General features: G+C 42.5%; 1 protein-coding gene across 3 annotated transcripts in view; it reads left to right on the top strand.

Moving 5' to 3' along the window:
• The first annotated feature begins 1182 nt into the window (after window positions 1-1182).
• Window positions 1183-24366, top strand: part of HEATR3 (HEAT repeat containing 3) — a 40798-nt gene continuing 17614 nt past the window's right edge. Inside the window, exons 1-11 of one of the 3 annotated variants that reach the window (XM_030298139.1) lie at window positions 1183-1465; window positions 1596-1768; window positions 3802-3889; window positions 5502-5614; window positions 7932-8041; window positions 10763-10903; window positions 12855-13132; window positions 17431-17521; window positions 17860-18017; window positions 18285-18367; window positions 19296-19432. In XM_030298139.1, the coding sequence (XP_030153999.1) occupies window positions 1334-1465; window positions 1596-1768; window positions 3802-3889; window positions 5502-5614; window positions 7932-8041; window positions 10763-10903; window positions 12855-13132; window positions 17431-17521; window positions 17860-18017; window positions 18285-18367; window positions 19296-19432 (1504 nt within the window). In that variant the 5' untranslated portion in view covers window positions 1183-1333. Of the gene's footprint in view, window positions 1466-1595; window positions 1769-3801; window positions 3890-5501; window positions 5615-7931; window positions 8042-10762; window positions 10904-12854; window positions 13133-17430; window positions 17522-17859; window positions 18018-18284; window positions 18368-19295; window positions 19433-24366 lie in introns of those variants that run through there. The other 2 variants (XM_030298138.1, XM_030298140.1) reach the window with 2 other exon arrangements.

The following is a 24366-nucleotide window of genomic DNA, read 5'->3' as shown; positions in this document are numbered from 1 at the left end:
CAGGACTTGTTGGGCCAGTGTTGGGAATACAGTGATTTTGTGTAAACAGGCAGTCTTGTCCTCACAGGGTTTAGTGTCCAGCTGGAGAGAGCGTGTGTATGTGTCCAAGTATGTATTTAGGTATGTATTATCAGTATTCCCATTTTCACAAACAAGGAAACTGAGGCGGAAGATTAACTTTTTTTTTTTTAAGATAGGAATTTTATTTTATTTTATTAAAAAAATTTAAATATATATATTTTTTAATTTTTGAGAGAGAGAGAGAGAGAGAGAGAGAGAGAGAGAGAGAGGAGAAGCCATGTGCAAGCAAGGGAGGGGCGGAGAGAGACGGAGACAGAATCTGAAGCAGGCTCCAGGCCCCTAGAGCTGTCAGCACAGAGCCCTGGGTGAGTGGGGGGGTGGGGAGAGCTCGAACTCACGAGCTGCCAGATCACGACCCTAGCCGAAGTCCAAGGCTCAACCAACTGAGCCACCCAGGTGCCCCTAAAAATGTTCTTTAAATGTTTATTTTTGAGAGAGAGAGAGAGAGAGAGAGAGAGAGAGAGAGAGAGAGAGAGAGGGAGGCGCGCAGAGTGTGAGTGGGGAAGGGGCAGAGAGACCTGGAGACACAGAATCCAAAGCTGGCTCCAGGCTCTGAGCTGTCCGCTTTCCAAGCCCTGAGATCAGGATCTGAGCCAAAGTCAGACAGTAACGGACTGAGCCACCCAGGTGCCCCCAGTAAGATTAATTTAAGGGAATCCGTCTGATCAAACATAGATGTACATTCATTCTAAAACATCTAAAACAAATACTGGGTTGTTTACTTGACGGGAGCTGTGCTATGCCCTGGGGGACACAAAAAGTCGTGGTTAATAATTTTGAGCACCTAAAATAAATATGTCAGGTTTGGTGTTAGGCGCCTTACACAATTTTATGTAAGCCTCACAATAACCTTGCAAGTTAGGTATCCTTAATCGCATTTTGGTTATTATGGAAATAAGAGTGTGGCGACGTTCAGTAACAATAAACGTCACTAGGCTCGTGGGAGGCTGTAATCCCATTAAAGCCCAGCCTCCTTCTTCCCCGGGGGGGAAAAACCCCTGACTCCGCTACTAACCCAGGTCTGGCCCCACCCCCACCATTACGCCTGCGCGCTCCCGGAGCCAGCCTCCTCCCCGCCGACACGCGGCGCGCTTGCGCACTGCTTCTCCATGTGGGCTCCGGCAGTCAGCGGGCCCGGCAGAGCAGTGGCGCCGAGAACCCCTCGGCAGCAGGACCCTGACACCAGCTCAGCAGCCTCTGCCGTCCTGCTGTTGCCCTCCTCTCTCGGTCTTTTCTCCCAGCGCACATCGGCATGGGCAAGAGCCGGACGAAGCGCTTCAAGCGGCCTCAGTTCTCTCCTACGGGCGACTGTCAGGCCGAGGCGGCGGCGAACGGGACTGAGGGAGAGGAGGACGACGGGCCGGCGGCGGAGCTGCTAGAAAAGGTGAAGCCGGGGCGCGCGGGGCTGCGAGGGTCGGGCTTCGCGCGGAGTCCTGGCGCAGCGCGGCGCGCCCCTGCCGCGGCCCCCGCGTCTGCGCTCTGCGCTGCGTCTGACACTTGCTCCTGTCCCGCAGCTCCAGCACCCGAGCGCCGAGGTCCGCGAGTGCGCCTGCGCGGGGTTGGCCCGGCTGGTGCAGCAGCGGCCTGCGTTGCCGGGCCTGGCGCGTCGGGACGCCGTGCGCCGCCTCGGGCCGCTGCTGCTGGACCCCAGCCTGGCTGTGAGGGAGACGGCGGCCGGCGCGCTGAGGTGAGCCGGGAGAGAGAGGGGTCGCGGCGGCCGGCCAGCACTGTGTGCTTGCCACGCACCGTCGATTATCTCCATGCCCTTGCCTTCGGCACCTCGGGAGACCCAGAACTGCCCAGGGTCTCCCATTTGCAGAGGGGGGATTTGAACTCAGTCTGCAGACCCCTGAGGAGCGCACCCCTCTCCCCCAATCGCATTCCATCTGTCCAGCTGGCTGCTCCAGCTGCAAGCAGCCAACTGCCACGTATCCTCCTCCCCGCAAGGCCTAACATACATCGCTCCCTCTCCAGGAACCCCCAGAGTCCCGAGGTTCTGTGAGCTCTTCCAGTGCATGTGGCACGTGTTCTGGGTGCAGGGAGTTTGAGCAGGCAGAACATTGAGCAAGAGAGCTGAGATCCCTGCCTTCACAGAACCCGTGTTGATGAGACAAGAGACTAGTAAACAGGTAAAACAGGAAATACTAGATAGTGAGAAGTGCTATGGAGAGAAACAAGAGGATAATGAGTTGGAGGTGGGAAGTTACTTTAAGTTCTGATCTGTAGATGACACTTGATCTGATGCATCCGAGCCAGACATGAAAATCCAGGGCAAAAGCATTCCCGAAGGAGGGAAACAGCAAAGAAGTGAGGCAGCAAAGGACTTGGCCTGGTTGAAGAACAGGAAGTTTAGTGTGGCTTTGCAGGGCAGGGGTGGGTATTACAGATGAGGTTGGAGAAATGGACAGGGACTCGGTGGTGTAGGGCTAAAGGGCCTATGGTGAGCAGGAGTGGCCTGATCTAATTTACCTTTTGAAAAGGCTACTCTGGTGTCTGTGCAGAGAATGGACTGTAGAGGGGGCAAGAGTAGAAGGTAGTGTTTGCGATTCTTGCAGCTCTGTCTATATCATGTTGCATTTGGTGCTTTAGCAGGTATATTTTGTGTATCCACTGTGCTCCAAGCAGTGGGCTAGGCTGTGGGCATGTGTTAGTGAACAAGACAGATATGACTTCTGTCTTACAGCTTTGAGGCAGGCATTAGCCAAATAATGATTTGGTTATAAATCATTATATATGATAGATAGATAGATAGATAGATAGATAGATAGATAAATAGATAGGTAACTGGGGGGTTCAGAAAAGAAAGCCCTAAGGGAGGGGTGTTTGAGGTGAGCTCTAAGGGATGGATGGGGATTAGCCACATACTGGAGGAAACCACATGGAGGAAGCCCTACTCTTTCCCTGCAGCATATGTACACTGGGAGCTCCTGGAAGGTTGTGGGGGCGTTTTCTGCACACTGAGAGCTCCTGGAAGGTTGTGGGGGCGTCTTCTGATTCATCTCCGTCTTCAGTGCCTGGCACAGTGCTGTGCACTCAGAAGGCAAGCAAGCAGTGGCTTCCCAATTAAAATTCAGTTTAGCCTGGGTTGCTTCAGGGGCTGTCCTTCAGCCTCACCCTTGCTGCCCTTGGAAGTCTTGATCCCAAGAAAAGTTCCTTTCATGTAAGATCATGCTGTGATTTGTTCACATTAAATAGGAAAAGTCTTCTCTCTCTTACTGCCCCTGTAGCCATGTACCTGTGTATTGTTTCAGACTTGAAAATTAAGTTGTCACATGACAAAGTCATTTGTTTACATCATGTGAAACAAGGATCAGAACAGATGAAATCTTTGGATTGATTCTGTGGCATCTTTTTTTTTTTCCTAATGTTTGTTTATTTTTAAGAGAGAGAGAGAGAGAGACTGAGTGTGTGCGGGAAAGGGATAGAGAGAGCCAGAGGGAAACAAAGAATCCGAAGCAGGCTCCAGGCTCTGAGCTGTCAGCACAGAGCCTGAAGAGAGACTCGAACCCACGGACAGTGAGACCATGACCTGAGCTGAAGTCGGATGCTTAACCAACTGAGCCACCCAGGCACCCCTGGTTCTGTAGCATCTTACAGAAATCATATGCAGTGTCATCTGGAAAACCTTAAGTATGGGTAGAAATTACATTTGAGAACTTAAAAGTGTTTTTGTGATGTGTGCTCTGAGAAAGTAAAACCTATTTTAAACTTTTTGTGTAGAAATCTCAGTGCTTGTGGAGGTTTTGAAGTTTGTGATGACATGGTGACTAAGGATATCATGACTCCTCTGGTCGCACTGCTGAAAGAGGTAGGTGGTTTAAAAAGTATCTTTATGGCAATTTTTAATTGTAGCTTTTAGTATACGCACTTAGCATTTTATTTCTTTTCCTAGAAACACAGATTTCTTCTCATTATACCAGTCTCCATTATTTTGTCCCCACTATTTTTTATTTATATGCTAGTTGGAAAAGCCCTTTCTTTTTTTATTTATTTATTTTTTATTTTTTTATTATTATTTTTTAAATTTTTTTTAAAGACTTTTAATGTTTTTTACTTTTTTTTTAAATTTTTTCTTTTTTTAACGTTTATTTTTGAGACAGAGAGAGACAGAGCATGAGCGGGGGAGGGTCAGAGAGAGAGGGAGACACAGAATCTGAAACAGGCTCCAGGCTCTGAGCGGTCAGCACAGAGCCTGACGCGGGGCTCGAACTCACGGACCGTGAGATCATGACCTGAGCCGAAGTCGGATGCTCAACCGACTGAGCCACCCAGGCGCCCCGAAAAGCCCTTTCTAAAACTATAGACTGACTCCTTTAGACCTTAAATTTTGTAAATAAAAGTAGTTTTTTACATTTTTGTGTCAGGTGGTGTTTTATGTGTTATTTAATCCTTCCAGCAGTCCTATTTGGAAGGTGTTACTCCTGTTTTACAGATGAGAAAGCTGAGGCACGGACTAGGAATTTGCCATGAAGACTACATTAAGTTTTCAAATTTAACATCACGCCAACCTTAGTGCATGACGTAGTTGAAGGGAATAAGGCGCGCTCTCTCTCTAGGCTGCTTCTAGTCCGCTATTCTGTATTGATACATAACTTTTATTTAAGGCTTTATAAAGAATATCCAATTTTGATGAGAGGCATCTCATCTTATTCTGTTCAGAGCATTGGTTCTGAACTGGTGGTGATTTTCCCCACGGGGACATTTGTCAGCGTCTGGAGACACTTTTGAGGTGTTGGCTAGTGGGTAGAGGCCAAGGATGCTGCTAACATCCTGCAGTGCACATGTGAACCCCACAACAAACAATCATCCAGTCCAAAATGTCAGCGGTACTGAGACCGAGAAGCTCTGCTTTAGAGGGGGCCATGGGCTGTGCTACAGGGCAGTCCTACCCCGACTTCGGAGCCAGAATACACGGATCTGAATCCCAGCTTTGCTGTGTATTAAGCTACGCTTTCTGCAATCTCGTACCTCAGTTTTCCTTTTGTAGCAGAAGATTGGGGATAGTAGATCCTCTGCCTCACAGGTTATGGTCAGGATTAAATAACCTAATGTAAAAGTGGTTAGAGTAGTGCCTTGTGCATAGAAGGTCCTGTGTAGATGTTAGCTCCTATTGTGTGTTACCTTTCTGTGCCTGATTTACTGTCTTCATTGCATTAGATAAAATACTTTGTATTGATGCTACATTTTAAAGTGTTAAATGCTTTGTGTCCAGTTTGCACAATGAATCGTGAACTTTTCTCGTCTGTATTTCTTGCCAGAAGGGAACAGGACTATGGGAAGGGTACTGCTTATGAGAATTTGATGAGCTCGTTAACCACTATAATTTCTGATGTTTAGTTTTTGTGGTTCTTCACTATCATTAGCCTTTTTGTTTAATTATTCTTTTGAACCAGGGTACTAATCATGATATTTGGTTGCAGTGTAGTGCCGGACTGGATTCAAATGAGATGTCTCCACAGGAAAAAAAAGATCAGAACAGAAATTCTATTGAGAACATAGCCAATGAGGCCATGAATGTGCTGTGGAATATATGGTAAGGTGCTTTCCGAACACAGCCTCCTGCTTCAGCACTGCTCAGGCTGCTGCTCATTCTGCAAAACTGTAGAGAGAGCTCTGTTCTCCTTGGTGGGCCTGTGATCTTAGGCGATCTAAGATCAGCCCTGCCTCCCAAGCCCTTTTCCTCATAGCATCGCTGTCTCTGTTTTTGCTTTATGACTTCTCTCCAATCATTGCTGCTGACAGAAATAAGAGGAATCGTGGCCATTACCATGTACTCTACCCCAGTTACCCTCCACTGCCCGCATACCCTTGAGTGGTCATTGTCTTCAAGCTAGTCAAGCCCCTGTGCAGCAGCTGCTTCGGTCTAGCACCTGGAACGAGACGGAGCCACAGACCTTGGCTGGTGCGTTATTCCTCCACCCTAGCAGTTGCCATTTGACAGGACCGCCGACGCCTGAGAAGAGCTCCCTGGGCCCCAGTAGGAAGAAGGCCATGCTCTCCATGATTGCAGCAGTGGCGGGGTGGTGTGGACTTGCTTTTAGGAATGGAAATGGCTAGAAACACTACCTGGACTTATTTTTTCCTACCCTAGTTTATGTCCCACCTTTCTAACCCGATTGTGTCGTAGTTCCTTATTTTCTTTTTTTTTAATTTATTTTTTTATTTTTTATTTTTTATTTTTTTTTATTTAAAAAAAAATTTTTTTTTCCCAACGTTTATTTATTTTTGGGACAGAGAGAGACAGAGCATGAACGGGGGAGGGGCAGAGAGAGAGGGAGACACAGAGTCGGAAACAGGCTCCAGGCTCCGAGCCATCAGCCCAGAGCCTGACGCGGGGCTCGAGCTCACGGAGCGCGAGATCGTGACCTGGCTGAAGTCGGACGCTTAACCGACTGCGCCACCCAGGCGCCCCGCATAGTTCCTTATTTTCTAGTCAGCAGCAATGATACCTTCTGACCTAAAAGCACAGATGTATCTCAGAAAACAGGATTAAGTTGGATCCTGAAAAGCTGCCCACACAGCAGTCTGAACGTGCCGATGATTTCATTTCAAACTAGTGGATGCGTTCCACCAGAAAATTGGAGAGATCAGATTTGAGGAAATGAGCAAGTGGGTGGTTACAATTTCCTGTACCCAGGAACTTTAGCTTATTTAATTGTTAGAAGTTTTAAAAATTTTTCTTTGGAAAGAGCCTGAAAAAGTAGTCTCCACAGTGTCTCTTTCCTGAATGCCTGTGAGCCCTAACAGTACCGTTTCCAGTTGTTATAGCTTTTCACAGTTTTGTCTTATGCTTCATGATTTTAAATCCTATATGTTTAAGTTGTATACGTGTGTATATATTTACAATTATCTTAATGCATGTATGCCTTATATTCCTGACTATATCTGATTCTGCTGTGGCCATCTTGAGGGTAGGCTCATAGCAGTGCTGTAGTAACTAGGTGGGGTAGGTAGGTAGACAGATGGACAGAGAGTCAGGCAGAAAATAGTTTATCTTTAGATAACAAGATTGAATTTCGTAATTTAGTCACCTCTGTTTAACCTCTGATCCGCTGTTTTATTGTATCATGTGTATATGTGGTATGAACAGAGGGATACTTTTCTCTAGAAACAGGGATAAAATTATTAAAATTACCTTTCTTTTATACCCTTTTAAAATTACCTTTCTTTTATACTTATTATATTTAGTTATATTTATTAATAACATTCTTAACATTAATTCTGATTTTTTTATTAAAAGATAGTATAGCTTCAACTATATTTATGATAGCAATTTCTCTTCTGCAGATTGCAAATTCTGCTTGCTGATTATAATAGTCTAGAAGGAGTGAATAAAATTAATTTTATTTTCTTTTAAATTTGTGCTTTTTGTTTTATAAGCATAGAGACCTTTTATCCTCACTTTATCTTACTATTACTGTTACACAGTGGAAGGAACAGTAGGCTGGACCCAAGGAACCACCACAAATAAAATGTGTGATCTTTGAATAGATCACTCCATCTTTTGGGGCCTAGGTTTCCTCCTGTATGAAATGAGGATTAGAAGTAAATGGTAGTGATTTCTAAGATCTTTTCCAGCTCTAGCCTCCTATAAGGAAACTGGCATGCAGGTAAAGAGATTGGTTAAAATGTCCTAGTGTGTTAGACATAAAAATACGGATGGCCAGTTTTGTTTATGTACAGTGTATATGAATGGGCATTGGTTTCTTCATCTATAAAAATGGTGGGTGCTTGACTCCAGTTCTTTAGTTCGTTTATAAAGCCTAATTTATCTTTTCATGAATTTCTGTGGTTGATTTCTTAATGTTAAAATGTGAATAGTAAAACTTTTTTTTCCCCCTTCAATTTAGTGAATGCAGTAGTAGAGCAGTATCTATATTCAACAAAGAAGGGTGTTTGGAGATTGTATTAAAGTATTTAAGTAGGTTTTCCACCAATGTTGACCTGGCTATTTCAGTAGGTAAGTGAAGAAAAGGTGATGATTTATTAAGTATGTATGGCCTTATTCAAAAATTTTTATTCCAACATAGCATGTTTATTCTACAGGAGTGATTTTTTTTCTCATTATATATAAATGTGTAACTGAGTTCTGTTTGTTTTGGATCTTTTAAAATCTATGATTAATACTTTACTTACTCATACAGTTTTCCTGCTCTTCACTCTGAAAGGGAGGAAGGCAATTATGTGAGCAGGTGCGGTTTCTAGTGTATTACCATTCTTAGAAGGCTTTATTAAGTCTTGAAGCTTTTATGTCCCATTTACTGAGAAGTAGTAACCCACAACTACCAGGCCTTTGAACCAAAGTTAATTGGAATCTAGACTTATTTAAATGTCTTGTACCACTATCTCATACTCCCAGCAGAACACTGATAACCTGTGCTTTTTTTGAGAGAGGAAAGTGAGTGATTGAAATTTCACATAGGTCTGCTTCCCTTCTGTGGGACAGAGAAAGCCCAGGCTGGCAGCTTCAGCTGCCTTGGCTCCCTCACTCTCTCTCTGGGGGGTGAGAGAGCCAAAGTGAGGATCCCTTATTCATTTCAGGAGACAGATTGGAGGGTGGGTGGCTCAACAGAACTCTGGGGACAGTGGAGAAATAATTGATGCAAAGCATTTCTTTTCTACCCATTATAATGACCAGGTATCCAGCTGTCCTTTTATTTAATTATGCATTTCTCCTGGCGTGGACTAAGTGTGTTTCCTCTTAGTGATGCTTCTTTTGTCTCTACTGGATACTTTTAAGAGAACAGAAAAAAAAAAATAGTGGAATCAATAATACTGGGAAAAATTTTTAAATCAGTTTCTCAAAATGGAATCTTTGGTGGAAGGGTGATTTATGAGTAAATGTGGATCTTAAAAACAGTTGAACTAGGAAATTTGTAGGTGGCTTTTCATTTCAGAAGACAGTTTTTCTTACAATGAGGGAAATTGACAAAAGGTAGCTAATAGCTTTTATTTATGTTTTTAATTTTTTTAATATTTATTTATTTTTGAGAGACAGAGTGAGACAAAGTGAGACTGGGGGAGGGGCAGAGAGAGAGGGAGACACAGGAGTGGAAACAGGTTCCAGGCTCTGAGCTGTCAGCACAGAGCCTGACGTGGGGCTCGAACCCACAGACTGTGAGAGACCTGAGCTGAAGTCGGACGCTCAACCGACTGAGCCACCCAGGCACCCCTAGTTAATAGCTTTTAAAAGAAAAACTTCACTTCTGTTTTTGTATCTTTTGTAGATTTAGTTATTTAAAAATTTTTTTCTCTAATAAACTTCTAAAAGATGGATCAGAATAAAATAATTTTGAATTGTATAATAGTGTTTTATTTCCGCATTTAGCTAGATTCGTGATTTTTTAAACAAATGTCAAGTAACTTTGGTTTGAAAATCAAGCAACGTTCACATAAAAGTAAAGTGAACTTCTGAGACACTTCTTTATGTTAATATGGCTTTCTTTGCTCTTGTATTGTCTTTATGGTAGCAGCCATAGTTTCTCTAGGCTTTTGCTAAAGTGAATTTAGTTAGTCTCTTAGTGAAAAAAATTACATTTGGGCATATGTGTATATATATATATATATATATATACGCACACACACACATGCATATTTATGGATTCGTATACAAATGTGTTTTGGGAACCAAACTAGATCACAGAAGTAGCATATATTTTGACTAATTTGGATGGGTATGGTCAGCTTTGAAATTTTGAGACCTGAAAGAAATGGATTTGTTTGGAACACACTAAGAAAAACAAACTTGGGCTTGCTTCATCTTTGTGCTTCAGAGGTCTCTTCTGCCAAACCCGTCAGGCAATCCCAGTTGCTTTGGTACTTGCAGTTAATTATTTCTAATTTGCAAGTTGTAATCCATTATCTTGTTTTAGTACAAGGTAGGAAGTAAGTGCTAAATGACCATATGTCTATGAATACTGTAGCCATCTCTCAGTTTACTCATATTTTTATGTAAAATATTTTTTAAGTCTTTTTTAATGTTTGTTTATTTTTGATAGAGAGCGAGCAGGGGGAGGGGCAAAGAGAGAGGGGGACAGAGGATCTGAGGCAGGCTCCAGGCTCTATGCTGACAGTCGAAAGCCTGATTGATGCAGGGCTCAAACTCACAACCTGTGAGATCCTGACCTGAGCCACAGTCAGACGCTCAACCGACTCAACTCAACCCAGGTGCCCCTAAGATGCTTTTTTTCTTAAAGAAATATTGCTTTGCTAGAAATAAGTGCCCTAAGTTTTAAGGTCATGCTAAATTTAAAGGAAGCCAGAATGACCCCAAACCTGGGGCTTGTTCTTGACAGTGGAGCTGCTAAGAGTGTTGTCTGTGTACTGGTGTTTGGTCCACAGGCTGTTTACTACCAGTCCACTGTAAGTACAGAAATTGAGGAGAAACTTTTGTAAATGTTCATAGCAATTCCATGTTGTCACAACATTTAAGAGCCTTTAAAATTGTATTTTGTGAAAGTATATTGTATAAAGAATTAGAAATTAAGAAAAAGAAAAAAGTCTTTCACTGATCTTCGAGGAGCCTCATTTGCATGTATCATGCTTGAAGTAAAGCGTATCTATCTTACAAAAGCTACCTGTGTTTGAAGAAGTTGTAAAGATGCAGATATTTTCTGATGAGTTAGATTGGTATAAATTACCCTAGCAGAATTCATTTGTTTCTTAATTTTTATCTTTATAGCATATTGTTTGCAGACAGTGACTGAAGATAACCCAGAGCTACTGAACTCTTTCACTGCCCCAGCATTGCATGTACTGGAGTCAGCAATGCTTTCTCCTGTCAGTTCCATGGACTACATTCTGTTAAAGACATTGGTGGCAGGTAAAATTTAGCCGTTTTGCGACAGTGTCCTTTTTTGGTAATATGTAATGGGTAGAGATGGGGGCCAAAATTCAATCATTCGTTCATTTCACCACATCAGGACTTTCCGGTATATGTCTGTTCTGAAAATTTAATATTTAAGTGGAGATTCAAGAGGTTATGCATAGGGGTGCCTGGGTGGCTCAGTTGGTTGAACATCTGATTCTTGGTTTCAGCTCAGGTCATAATCTCATGGTTCATGGGCTCCTGATAGCATGGAGCCTGCTTGGAATTCTTTCTCTCTCTCTCTCTCTCTCTCTCTCTCTCTCTCTTTGTTCCTCTCCTGCTCATGCACTCTCTTTCTTTTTCTCTCTCTCAAAATAAATAAATAAACATTAAAAAAAATCACATGTAAGGTAGAATTTACCATCTTGACCATTTTTAAGTGTGCAGTTTAGTAGTGTTAAGTACATTCAACATTGTTGTGCAACCAATCTCCAGGACTTTTCATCTTGCAGAAGTGAGGCTCTGTACACATTGGACAACTCCCCATCTCCCCCTCCTCCTGGCCCCCAGCAACCACCCGTCTACTTTCTGTTTCTATGAATTTGACTTCTTTAGGTGCCTCATATAAGTAGAATTATACAGTATTTTTCTTTCTGAAGCTGGCTAATTTATTATTTTATTAAAAAAAATTTTTTTTAATGTTTATTTTTGAGAGATAGAGAGAGCATGAACACAGGAGGAGCAGAGAGATAGGGAGATGCAGAATTAGAAGCAGGCTCCAGGCTCCGAGCTGTCAGCACAGAGCCTGACACGGGGCTCAAACCCACGAACTGCGAGATCATGACCTGAGCCCAAGTCGGATGCTTAACCGACTGAGCCACCCAGGCCCCCTGTTTTATTATTTTAAAAAAATTAAAAAAAATTTTTTTTTTAAATTTTTTTTTCAACGTTTATTTATTTTTGGGACAGAGAGAGACAGAGCATGAACGGGGGAGGGGCAGAGAGAGAGGGAGACACAGAATCTGAAACAGGCTCCAGGCTCTGAGCCATCAGCCCAGAGCCCGACGTGGTGCTCGAACTCACGGACCGCGAGATCGTGACCTGGCTGAAGTCGGACGCTTAACCGACTGCGCCACCCAGGCCCCCTGTTTTATTATTTTAAAAAAATTAAAAATATTTTTTTAAAGTGAGCTCTCCACCCAACATGGGACTTAAACTCATGACTCCAAGATCAAAAGTCACAAGCTGTACCAACTGTGACTAATTTCATTTAGTATAACGCCCTCTGAGTTCATCGATGTTGTAACATGTGTCAGAATTTCCTTCCTTTTTAAGGCTGACTACTATTCCACTATATGTATTTATCACATTTTGTTTAACCATTCATCCATGGTTGGGCACTTGGGTTTGTGGCTGTTGAGTAATGGGTATATACATATCTGTTCGAGTCCCTGCTTTCACTTCTTTTGGGTAGGTACCAGGAAGTATTTTTATTTTAACTGACTAACGAGTAACAGGTGGCTCCTGTTCTGTAGAACCTGCTCTCTGGTTTGTCCATGAGACCTTGGAATTTTAGTACATTTAATTCTACTCCTGGAGTATAAGAAGCTGCCTAGGAGGGCAGCTCAGGTTAAGGTGAAAGAGAGTGGGCAACTTAATTTGTCATTTCAAGTGAAACCTGATCAGCCTTCTCTTGGTCTGTTGCTGTGTGGTGTATCAGAGAAAGGCATTGAGTGCCAAGGAAGGGAGATGATTGTGGAGGATGGTAACAAAGAGAGCTGCCTCTGTGCAAAGCTTTTTTTTGTGTGTGTGGACATTTAATAAAAACTAAACAGAGGTGGAGGAGGGTTTGACATTTTTTGAAATCCCATCTGAGCTTAAAGAACCAATCTCATGGAAACTGGATTTAATAAAAGCTTTCACAGGGGATTCCTTATGTGCATTTCTCCCCCTCCCCTCCCCCCAGGAACAGTTTGGAACCTAAAAGACATTATTCCATCCAAGAGTCAGGCAGAAATCATAAATGCCATACTGAAGATCTTATCGGAAGTGTTGGAAGTGGATGCTGGTGAAATAGTTATTCAAATGAAGGAGGCCGAAACTCAAAGGTTAAAAGCAGCAGCAGAGACGGAGGAGATACGAGAGAATGCCAATGGTGACCATCTGATTGAAGACGATGAAATGGAAGAAATTCCTCATAAAGGAAAAGTCAGAAGGAAAACTTTCTTTTCAGATTTACTTCCAGTAAGTCAGATTGATGCTTGCAATCCTGGATTAATACAGCTGTTTTCTTTTAATAGGTCGCCAAAGCTTTGCAGAAAAATGTTACAGCAAAATTAAATATGAAGTGAACTCCAGTAAAAATCAGTCCTTTTTCCCCATCGACTCTCATGGTCACATTATAAATCTACTCCCAAAGGGGGAAAAGAAATCTCCTATCTAAAATTAAACTTTTATATACAGAATATTTCAAAGAGGGGATAGACCCGTCCTTTTAGAACACTTTAAATAGCATGCAGACACCTTCCTAACTCCTGTGTCTCCCCTCTTTGTTACATATTCTGCAAGACTGTCTTCAAACTAAAGGAATTTTTACTTTGCTTGGCTCGTCCCCTTGCATTCTTGTCTCTTTTTTAGTATTTATCCTTAAAAATAGCAAGCCCTTGTTTGCCCGCTGCTGCTGGGCAGAGAAGGCTGGGTGCTTATGAGAATTGATGGGTTTTAGGGTTTGCCGAATGGGTGGTTGTGACATGCTTGTGTCGGAGTAAAGTTGAGCAAACTCAGGTGCAGGGAGCATGTCAGCGGAGCCGGTCAGCAGAGATGGAGCCATACCTTGGAAAAACATTTCCCCCAAGGAGGAGAGCGGGGTGGACAGCAGGTTGGCTTTCTTCATTCAGGTGCACATTTTCTGTGCTCCTGCAGTGTGCCAGGCACTGTGCCAGATGCTGATGCTAGAAAGACGAGACATTTTCATCTTAAGGGACCTTCTCCATCTTGGGAGGACAGACCCATAATTAGGATGTATTATAATATGCCGTGCCAGGAGCAGTGATAGGGCTGTGCACAGATTTCTGAGGGAGTAGTGTTTTATAGAGAGGCACACCAGATCTATGGCCCTGATGGGAGAGGAGAGGAAGAAGTAGTCAGAGCAGGCTTTTTGGACAAAACACCTCACTATCTAGGATGGGGTAGGAACAGCATGACGAAAGCAGGTTGGTGTCGTTAGGGGGCCTGGAGGCAGGGGAGATCAGTGAGGCTGCTGGCTTTCTTCATTCCGAAGGAGGATGATGAAGCCTGTGCCGGGAGAGTGCTATTTCCATTCCCTCACACTTTCTGCAGTTCTGCATGTGGCTTGTCCCGATTTGTATAAAGTGAACTGAAACTGAGATCTGTCTTTAGTCAGTGTCTTAGAGTTTTGAGAAGTTGGTGCCCAATAAAAATTCTCTAAATGGAATATACCTGAAAAGAAATATAACAGTATCTTACTTTCCTGGGTTCACAAAGTCTTGTAAAGCACAGATCGGTGCTATTTTAGCGAAGTCAAAATGTTGTAGCTGGAGCTACTCTCCCGCCCCCGTGGCTAGCCCTTAGGTACACAGCAGCGTGGTGAGTTGTGGGGCCAATATGAAAGTGAGAAGCCTGGAGCTGCTTGCAAATTATAAAGTCGCTTCAAAATCATGGCACCCCTTTTGGTGCAGGCAGGCACATATTTGAACCCCAGATTTCTTTTTTGTCTGTAGTCTGAGTACAATTTAAAGCCAGTAAAACAAGATAGACAAAGGCATAGCTGTGTGCCTTATCCTCGCAAAGGGGTATTTATAAAGAACCCTAGGAACATTTTTCTGTTCAGTTGTCACGGGAAGGGTCAGTCCTGGATCTGGGACATATGTGGCTTCCATCTGGGGAAAGTGACAGATCAGGGCTTGGAGGCTCTTATGCAGCCGTGGTATTGCGCTGACCTTATCCCAACTGGTGCACACAGACCATGTTTTACCACGACAAATGCCCATCAGCAGAAGCCGAGATTACAGGTGGGCTGTCGGAACCCTGAAATACCTGAAACCCCTCCCGGGGAGCGGGAGAACAGCAACCTGGAGTTCTGCACCCTCAGCCTTGCTTCCAAGGGACTCCTAGGGGGAGAAGGTGGGGACTGAGATCCATGTCTACCAAGACGAAAGTGCCATGGTGTAAAAAATGTTGATATTTAACTGTTATTTAGGCACTTACTCTCCCAGCTATTATTTAAAAATAGAACATTGGTGCTTATAAAATGCAGTGTTTTCTCATAACAAAACTTGTTTTTTAAAGTCTATTAACATAACCGAGTAGACAGGATGGTTAACACGCTGGTCAGCCAGCCAGTGTTTAAGTGCCAGTAGGGTGCTGGGCATCATGCTGGTATGTGCCAGGAATATAAAGTGTAATGCTTGTCGGCTCTGGTCTTTCTCACTGCCCGGTGGCTGGTGCGGGAGTCCTTCGGGATCAAAACCTTTAATCACATCATTTAACTTAAGAAGGTATGGCCACAAATATGTAGAGAAGGAACCAGCCCAAGTTGTTGTTTTAGCATAGGCAGAAATAGAGGAGTCCCTCGCCCAGCTTCCACAGTTATCAGTGATCAAATCATAGTCTGTTTTATTTCATCTATTTCCCCACCTTCTCTCCCATCTCAGTGCTGAACATTTTGAAGCAAATCTCAGATGTCATAACATTTCATCTAGATTGGCTCTTTATGTTAGTTTGATGACAGTAAGAAGCAGGGAACTGTTCTGAGCAAGAGAATTACATAAAGAAGTAGAACTTAATTTCAGGATTCTTCTGAGTCAGATCTTCATACATCTCAAGGGAATGGGAGCTCAGCAACAACATATCTTACTTAACTTTGAGTCTACTCTAATAAATGTTTACTTGAACATCATATGCACAGCAGATAGGAATAGTTTTTATGTACATTCTTGCCAGTGATAAAAGGAATACAAATGGAGGGATTCCTAAGCTACATGTTTTAAATTAACACATTGCTTTTAAAATAATTATTAATAAATGTATTATCTTTTATTTTAAATTTATTACTATTTTGTTTTTGTTGTAGATACTTATTTTTAAAATTTTTTTTATTTTGAGAGAGAGAGCACAAGTTGGGGAGAGGGGCAGAGAGAGAGGGAGACAGAATCCCAAGCAGGCTCTGCACCATCAGTCTGATGCAGGGTCTCAAACCCATGAACCGTGAGGTCATGACCTGAGCCAGAGCTATGAGTTGGATGTCTAACTGACTGGGTCACCCAGGTGCCCCAGATTTCACTTTAAGGAACCTCTGCATCCAGTGTGGGGCTTGAACTTACAACCCTGAGATCAAGAGCTGTATGCCGTACCGACTGTGCTGGCCAGACACCCCTATTTATTATTCTTTAATAATAATTTTGAACATTGGCTGGCTCAGTCAGAGGAGCATGTGACTCTTGATCTCGGGGTTGTGGGTTTGAGCCCCACATCAGGTGTAAAGATTACATAAATAAAACTTTAAAAAAATAAAAATAAATAATTTTGAACATGGTTCAAAATTACAGTCAAATCACTGTACAAGAAGTCGGTGGAAGATTGTAAATCAGTATGAACCTTTTTGAGGGAAAATGGGAACATGTCACAGGATCTGTAGATGTCCCTTTTGACCCAGTAAATCTGAGGAAATGTCATATCCCAGTAACCTGTAATATTCCAAATTAGTGGAATCCTTAATAAATGATAGTGTATCTGTTAAATAGAATACTGTAGAGGCATTGAGAAGGCAGTTAGAAACCTGTTCAATTTGGGAAGCATTCAGACAATGAAATACACGTTATTTTTAGCTTACGCACTCCTCTGGAATATCAGTGTAGCTATTTCACTTTTCATAGGTAACTTGAGAATTAAGGTCATGTAAATTTATACAGCCCATTTTAAGAATAGTAATTGATAAGTTCATGTTAATTATTTCCAGAGGAAAAAAGTTCTCCCCTTTTTTCAGTCTTAAAGAAATGCTTTATTGCGGTCTTCAAAGAAAGCCAGGAAGCAAGCCTGTCTGCGTATACGGGCTTGTTAGTAATTCTTGTTAATGCAGTCTTTTCCAAGAGGACATGTAAGCATCTAAAAGCAGGTTTGTTGTGGATAAGTGCCTGGTCTCTGAAATGAGCTCTTGTTTTAATCTTAGTGGGCTGAGCTCCTTCTTAACACATTAGATTAAGTTTCAGGGTGAATTCAGTTCAGAATTCCTGAATATTTACCTCTTCTCTGCAGCTAACTAAGCAACACTTAGAGAACAGCCATCCAGAGAGATGGAAGCACAGTTATCAGTGGCCTGCTGCACAGTGCCAAGAGGAATCATAATGCTTATTTGTACTTGAGCACGTTAGGACTTTTCTTCTGGCTGCCCCATCCCCTAAGCGCTCTAGTCCAAGGGTAGAAATCATGTAGTAGGCTTTAACTAAGGACATCCATGTGAAAATATTTTCCCAAACATTGAGAATTGGTTGGTTGATTTTTTTTTTTTTTTTTTTTTTTTAAAGCCCACTGACAAGGAACTGAGAGAGGCCATAGCATTGTTGACAGCTCAGCAGACTGCTCTGGAAATTATCGTCAACATGTGCTGCAGTGAAGGTTTGTCACCAGTTTAAATTTTTTTTTTTTTCAACATTTATTTATTTTTGGGACAGAGAGAGACAGAGCATGAACGGGGGAGGGGCAGAGAGAGAGGGAGACACAGAATCGGAAACAGGCTCCAGGCTCTGAGCCATCAGCCCAGAGCCTGACGCGGGGCTCGAACTCACGGACCGCGAGATCGTGACCTGGCTGAAGTCGGACGCTTAACCGACTGCGCCACCCAGGCGCCCCTGTCACCAGTTTACACTGAGACATTCTCCCCCTGGACTGAAAGGGCAGCTTCCATGAGGATTTTCTTAAATATTCCAATTATGTGTGGTTCGCACTCTTCCCAGATCCCTCCGACGATGAGTGGGAAGAGCTTTCTAGCAGCGATGAGAGTGATGCATTTATGGAGAATTCCTTCAGCGAGTGTGGTGGCCAGTTGCTCTCTCCCCTCTGCCTCTCCCATGAGGTTCACACCGCTTTCACCAACTACCTCATCCCAAAGAAGGTAGTCTGTTTTAAGTCTAGCCTCATCCTGGAGCATGGGGAGGGCTAACTATTCACTGTGTATGGGAAAGAGGTTTGCTCACACTGTAGGTAACTGGCAGGAAGCAAGCTAGGACTAACGGTACCGGGAGTACGAGGAACAGTAAGTAGGTCCTCACCATGTCTGACCATTTCACGTAGAGGTAACATGTTGGGATTTGAAAAAGGGATCTTGTGTAAAATGACACTACTCTTTAACCTTTGCTTTACTGCCTTCTTTTAAATCTAGATTTTTGAGAAAACTGCCTTTCCAAACAGCATTGCAGTCGATCTATGTTCTAGAAGTCCCACTTGGAAATCTTTGGTTAGAAAGTAAGAACTTTTCTATTTTCAAAACTATTTGTTATTATGTGATTATGTGAAACGATGGGCCTTTAAATAGAAGATGCTGACTCCCCCCAGATTCAAGAGTTCTATTCTTATGTGTATTCCCTAGAAAAAGGGGTGCATATGTGCACTAAGCCATGAGAATGTACATGGAAGTGTGGTTTGTAGTTGCCCCAACCTGCCAACAACCTCAGTGTCTATCAGCAGCAGAATGGATAAATAAATTTTGACATAATCATGCAGCAGAATATGTACAGCACTAAAAAAAAAAAAAAAAAAAAAAAAAGCCGAACTGGAACATTGAGCAAGAAGGCAAGGCACAAAAGAATAATCACACTGTGATTCCACTTTTACAAAGTTCAAAACCTGGTAACACTTAACTGTTTTGTCTCAGGAGACATACGTAGGTGGTAAACCTATAAAGAAGAGCAAGGAAATGTTTACCATAAAAGTCTGGATAGTGGTGACCTTTAGGGGTCAGAGAGGTGGGGCGTGATAGGGAAGGGGTAGATGGGCTGTGGGGGTGCTGGCGGTGTTTATTATCTGGGTGCGCAGTGTTTGCTTTATAAAATATGAATAAACTATTAAACTCTATATGTGTGTTGAACACTTTATGTATGTCATATTTCACAATTAAAAATAGTTCAGATGCTGCTGTGCATAAAAATTTTTCTAAAGCAGATTCCCTGTGACTCATAAGTGAGTAATTGTGCCGCGAGCCCTGAGTGCTCAAGCAATTTGATTAGGTAGATAAACAGTTCACCTTAAGATTCTTTGTTAATAGCCATATACCTTCTGCTTGCAGATATTCCCAGCCAGAGCCTGAAGCTTAGGTGGAAAGTTAATACTGGATTCTGTTGGATAACAGACCGCATTAGGGAAACAGACCGCATTTTTTTCGCTTCCTTTCCAGGATGAACACTATTCAGTGCAGAGCCCTCGTGTGTCTCCAGAGTCTCGTATCCCTCCTGGATGTGGACCATCTGGGGGGAGCCGCAGCTCTTCAGACACTTGCACAACATCTGTCACAGCTGCTTTTTTCGCAGCCAGGTAAATATTTAGGCCTCATTGCAAAAGACTGTTTGGATCAAGCAGAATTTTGAAGGGCCAGGAACTTGGACTTTGGCATTGTACTGTGTTTGTCATCCAACCTGAAGAAACCTTTCCCAAGCACTAAGAGTCATATTTATAGTTGCCAGAGGTATAGGGTCCAGCCCATATGCTGGTCTATGGGTTGTATTTGTTTTATTATTAAGATTTCTTGCATCCAGTTATGTCAGGCCAATAAGGGTGAATCACAAATACCGTAAATACTAAGCCCCATTAAGATATTCAGGTAATTCTCTAGTCTTTCTTTTTCTTTCTTTTTTTAAGCATTCTTTTTTTTTCTTTTTTAGATTTTTTTTTCTTTTTTTATTTTTATTTGAGAGAGAAAGAGCAAGAGGGAGAGAGGGGCAGGGAGAGAGAGAGCGAGAGTGAGTGAGAGAGAACACTCGGGTCCATATTGTCTGCGCAGAGCCCGACCCAGGGCTTGATCCCACAATCCTGGGATCATGACCTGAGCCAAAATCAGGAGTCGGACGCTTAACTGAGTGAGCCACCTAGCCACCCTATTTAGTCTTTATTTTTCTTCATTTTTCTTCTTAAACATAAAATCATTGATTTATATTTGATTGGGTAATCTATACATGTATCACAGAATTCACAAGTTACTACAGGACATAAAGCAGAGAGCCTCCCTCCTTTTCCTCACACCACCCAGTTCCTCTCCCAGAGTCCATCACTGTTACCAGTTTCTTGTGTGTTCTTCCAGAGAAATTCTCAATATCAAATATGTATATGATTTGAAAAAAAAGTATATACATGTGTTCTTAAGGCAAATGGTAGACTACCAGATAACAATACTGTACCCTGCTTTTTTCTAACACATTTCTATTTTCAAATACCTTTGCATGGTAAGAGGTATTACCAAGGTCTCTAATATGGATCAATTTCATTTGTACATAGAGACCTAGGGAGATGCCATATGTAGTTAACTATTTAGCTGTATACGGGTTAATGCATGTTCTTCTAACAGATTTTCATAGTTTGTGGTAGTAGAATCTCATTTGACTTGGTCACATGACAGTATAGCAGCTCAAGCCAAACAAACAATGAGAGACTGAGAGGGAGGGAAAAATAGTACTTTATGTAGCAAAGGAAAATTCTCCACATTGCCCTACTTAACATGTATGTCTATAGTGAGAGTAATTTGGGAGATAAGAATCTGCTGCTCTCAGATCCTCAATTTCAGAGTGTCTTTAGGGAGTTTTTGAGGGTAAACTTGAAGATATATAATATTTGCTTTCTGTACTAACCTTAGAATTTAACCACCAAATAAGATGTAACCTCGCTGTGTTACCATTGGTGTATTACTCACAAATCTCATTGTAAAGTATTTATTTGATGTATCTCTCCTCTTCTTAGACACATCATTAAGTCAAGAGCTGAAACTCTTAGGGGAACCAGGCTGGCTCAGAGGAGCATGTGTCTCTTGATTTGGGGTCATGAGTTTGAGCCCCATGTTGGGGGTAGAGATCACTTATATAAATAAGACTTCAAAAAAAAAAGTTGAAACTCTTAAAAGATCAAAACATGGTCAATTTTGACTAAATGCAAGTGTCTGTATAAACATTCATTCGAGAGTTGCTCCCCAGTTCTTTGTTTTAAAGATTTTTAAATTATCATTATTTTTAAATATTTTATTTTTAAGTAATCTCTCCATCCAACATAGGGCTCAAACTCAACCCCGAGATAAGAGTCATTTGCAACTCTGATTGAGCCAGCCAGGCACCCGATTCCCAGTTCTTTTAGACATCTATTTTGCACTCCATCAAGTTAATATGAGGTGCTGTGCTTTTAATAGTGCATGTTTCAGAAGTTCTGCGTCATTTTTTTTTTTTTTTAATTTTTTTTTTTCCACGTTTATTTATTTTTGGGACAGAGAGAGACAGAGCATGAACGGGGGAGGGGCAGAGAGAGAGGGAGACACAGAATCAGAAACAGGCTCCAGGCTCCGAGCCATCAGCCCAGAGCCTGACGCGGGGCTCGAACTCCCGGACCGCGAGATCGTGACCTGGCTGAAGTCGGACGCTTAACCGACTGCGCCACCCAGGCGCCCCATTTTTAAAAATTGAGTAAATGTTCAGAAACCCGTATATAGTTATTCTGTCTCTCCTGACCTTCCAACATTTGCTAGTCAGCAGATGTAATTTTCCAGTGATCTCAGGCTGTGCATTCTTTCACCGGTGCGATCATGTGAAAACTGTGCCCAGCCACACCTAACACACGATATGGACAGGACTGGGCAAGCTCTGGCTACAGAAGTGACTTGTCAGCGTGAGGTGGCCAGATAACTGTAGCTTTTTTTTTTTTTTTTCCCCCAATGTTTGTTTATTTTTGAGAGACAGACACTGAAAATCCTGAGCAGGCTCCATGCTGTCAGTGCAGAGCCTAATGTGGGGCTCGAACTCACGAGCCGTGAGAGTCATGACCTGAGCCAAAATCAGGAGTGGGAAGCTTAACCGAATGAGCCACCCAGGCGCCCCCGCTGTAGCTTTGTGTTTGTCTCCCAGTCTTATGAACCAGGCGGAGATTTGGATGGTGTTGGGGGGGGTGGTCACTGGAGAGGGGGATATTTTATCTGACTTTTGCTGACATTGCGGCTCCTGTCAGCCCAGCTGAATGTCCCATGGTAGGGGAGGGAGGGGGCTACTGTTGCTCAGGCCCTCTCCCATCCACCCATTTACATGGGTGCCCTGTAGGGAGCTGGGCCAAATGGGATTGTACACAGCCATGCTCCCAGGGGAGCATGACCTATCCAAGCCTATCACTGCTTCTAAGACCTGCCTAACCGGAGGGGATCCTGTCTGCCTCACTGGCAGAACAAACTGTCATGTGTTGCCTCTGAGCCATTTTTTCGGTGAGAGTCCAGTCAAGGTACTGGAAGCCCCATCTCCAACTAGCAGAAAGAGTTTGTTTCACTTGAGTAAGTGCACATATGCTGTGCCTCTGCTGTGCAGAAAACAGGTATGCTTCTCCCAGTTCAGCTGGCTATTTGTGGTCCCTGATGCTTGCACATTTATTACCTGGAAGATCACAGGAAAATGAGACTAAGTTCAGCCTTGGAAAAATAATGGGAAGTTTCTGAACTGTAGGAAACTAGAATTAAACGCTTTAAGTAAATTCCAAGTTCAGGGGTATTGTTGACATAACCTTTTCTTATCAGAATGAAATTTTTGATAAAGGATAATTGCTTATATTTAGAGATGGTATTCTAAAATTCCTTTTAAACAGAGATTTATTAAGTTACATAACCTTGTGGGTTTTAGGTGGGTGGTTTAAACTGTTATTGGAGAATTTTGTGGAGGATGGGGCTAAATGTCTCTAACTTCTTGTGTTATTATCTCTGAACATTAAATATATGAGGATCATACAACTCTGCCTAACTTATTTTACTTTTTTAAAAATTTTAAATGTTTTTACTTATTTTTGAGAGAGAGTGTGTGCAAGCGGGGGAAGGGCAGAGAGAGAGGGAGACACAGAATCCAAAGTAGGTCTCAAGCTCTGAGCTGTCAGTACAGAGCCTGATGTGGGGCTTGAACTCATGAACCGCAAGATTGTGACCTGGGCCGAAGTCACTCACTCAACTGACTGAGTCACCCAGGTGCCCTTAACTTACTTTACTTTTAATGCTGAACTACGGTTCTGGGGGGTGCCTGGGTGGCTTAGTCAGTTAAGCGTCCAACTTCAGCTCTGGTCATGATTTCACGGTTCATGAGTTCAAGCCCCACATGAGGCTGTGTGCTGACAGCACAGGGCCTGCTTGGGATTCTCTCTCCCTCTCTTTCTGCCCCTCCCCCGCACTCTCTCAAATAAACTTTCAAGGAAGGAAGACAGGGAGGGAGGGAAAGAAGGCAATTGAAAATCAGTCTGAACAATTCACCTAAATAAAATTTGCTGCTTAATTACTTGTGAGTTGATTATTTACCTGCATTAAGATGTGCTATAAATTCTTACATGCCGAACAAAGTTGAGGGGAAAGACATTTTAGTCACCTCTTTTGTTTAACTTCTATTGACCTTTACTTAATTTCTTCAACAATACCATATGTGTTGACCTTTTACTGGGAATTTCTCAGAAAGACAGGGTAGTTTGAAATTCCTTTCCCAAAATGGATAAATGACCAGAAATGTGAATTAAATAAAAGTCATCCAAATAATAATCCTTAATTTAGGGAAAGTATAAATTGCACATAATGTAAAATAGTAGTGTGGTTTAGATTAGTGTTTTGAATCTAAAGTAATGGTTATTTTTCTTAGAATGGAAGATAGAAAAAAATTGTTTCGAGTGTGTTCTAGTTTGTATTGAGTTATTTCTTCATAATGTTGTTTAATTGTTTTATGTGCAGTTCATGAGTGTCTAGGGCTACACTTAATAGCTGTAATCAAATATAAATATAACTTACTTTTCAGAGCCAGTATGGCAACTTTTTGAATTTTATTAGTAACGACCTTACACCGATTTTTGAGTGCCTTTTAGGTGCTAGGCTGTATGAGCGAGGCCTTATTACCCCACCCTCCTGATAAGGAAGCTGAGATTTAGAGAGGTTGAGGAACTCCTTCTGGGGCATTCATTTCTTTAGCTATATTTATTGAACGCTTTATGCCATGTTCCACTCTCCAGGTCTGAGGGATCCAGGCGTGGATGAGATAAGCAAGACCACTGTGCTCACAGAACTTACAATCTCAGAGATTTAATGTAATTTTATCTAGGAAGAAAAAATGACAGCATAATTGGTTCAGGTGCCATATTAGATGGGTTTACGTTGAAAGGCCTCTCCGAGGAGGTAACATTTGACCAGAGGCCAACATGAGAGGTCATATAAAGTCAAAGGCAGGATTCCATCCCAGGTCTGTCTGATCCTAAAGCTTAGTGTATGTTCT

This window comes from Lynx canadensis, chromosome E2, assembly GCF_007474595.2.
Source record: "Lynx canadensis isolate LIC74 chromosome E2, mLynCan4.pri.v2, whole genome shotgun sequence".
In the NCBI taxonomy this organism is placed as follows: domain Eukaryota; kingdom Metazoa; phylum Chordata; class Mammalia; order Carnivora; family Felidae; genus Lynx; species Lynx canadensis.
Note: the sequence above shows the minus strand (reverse complement) of the source record. Positions and strands in the feature narration are given on the sequence as shown.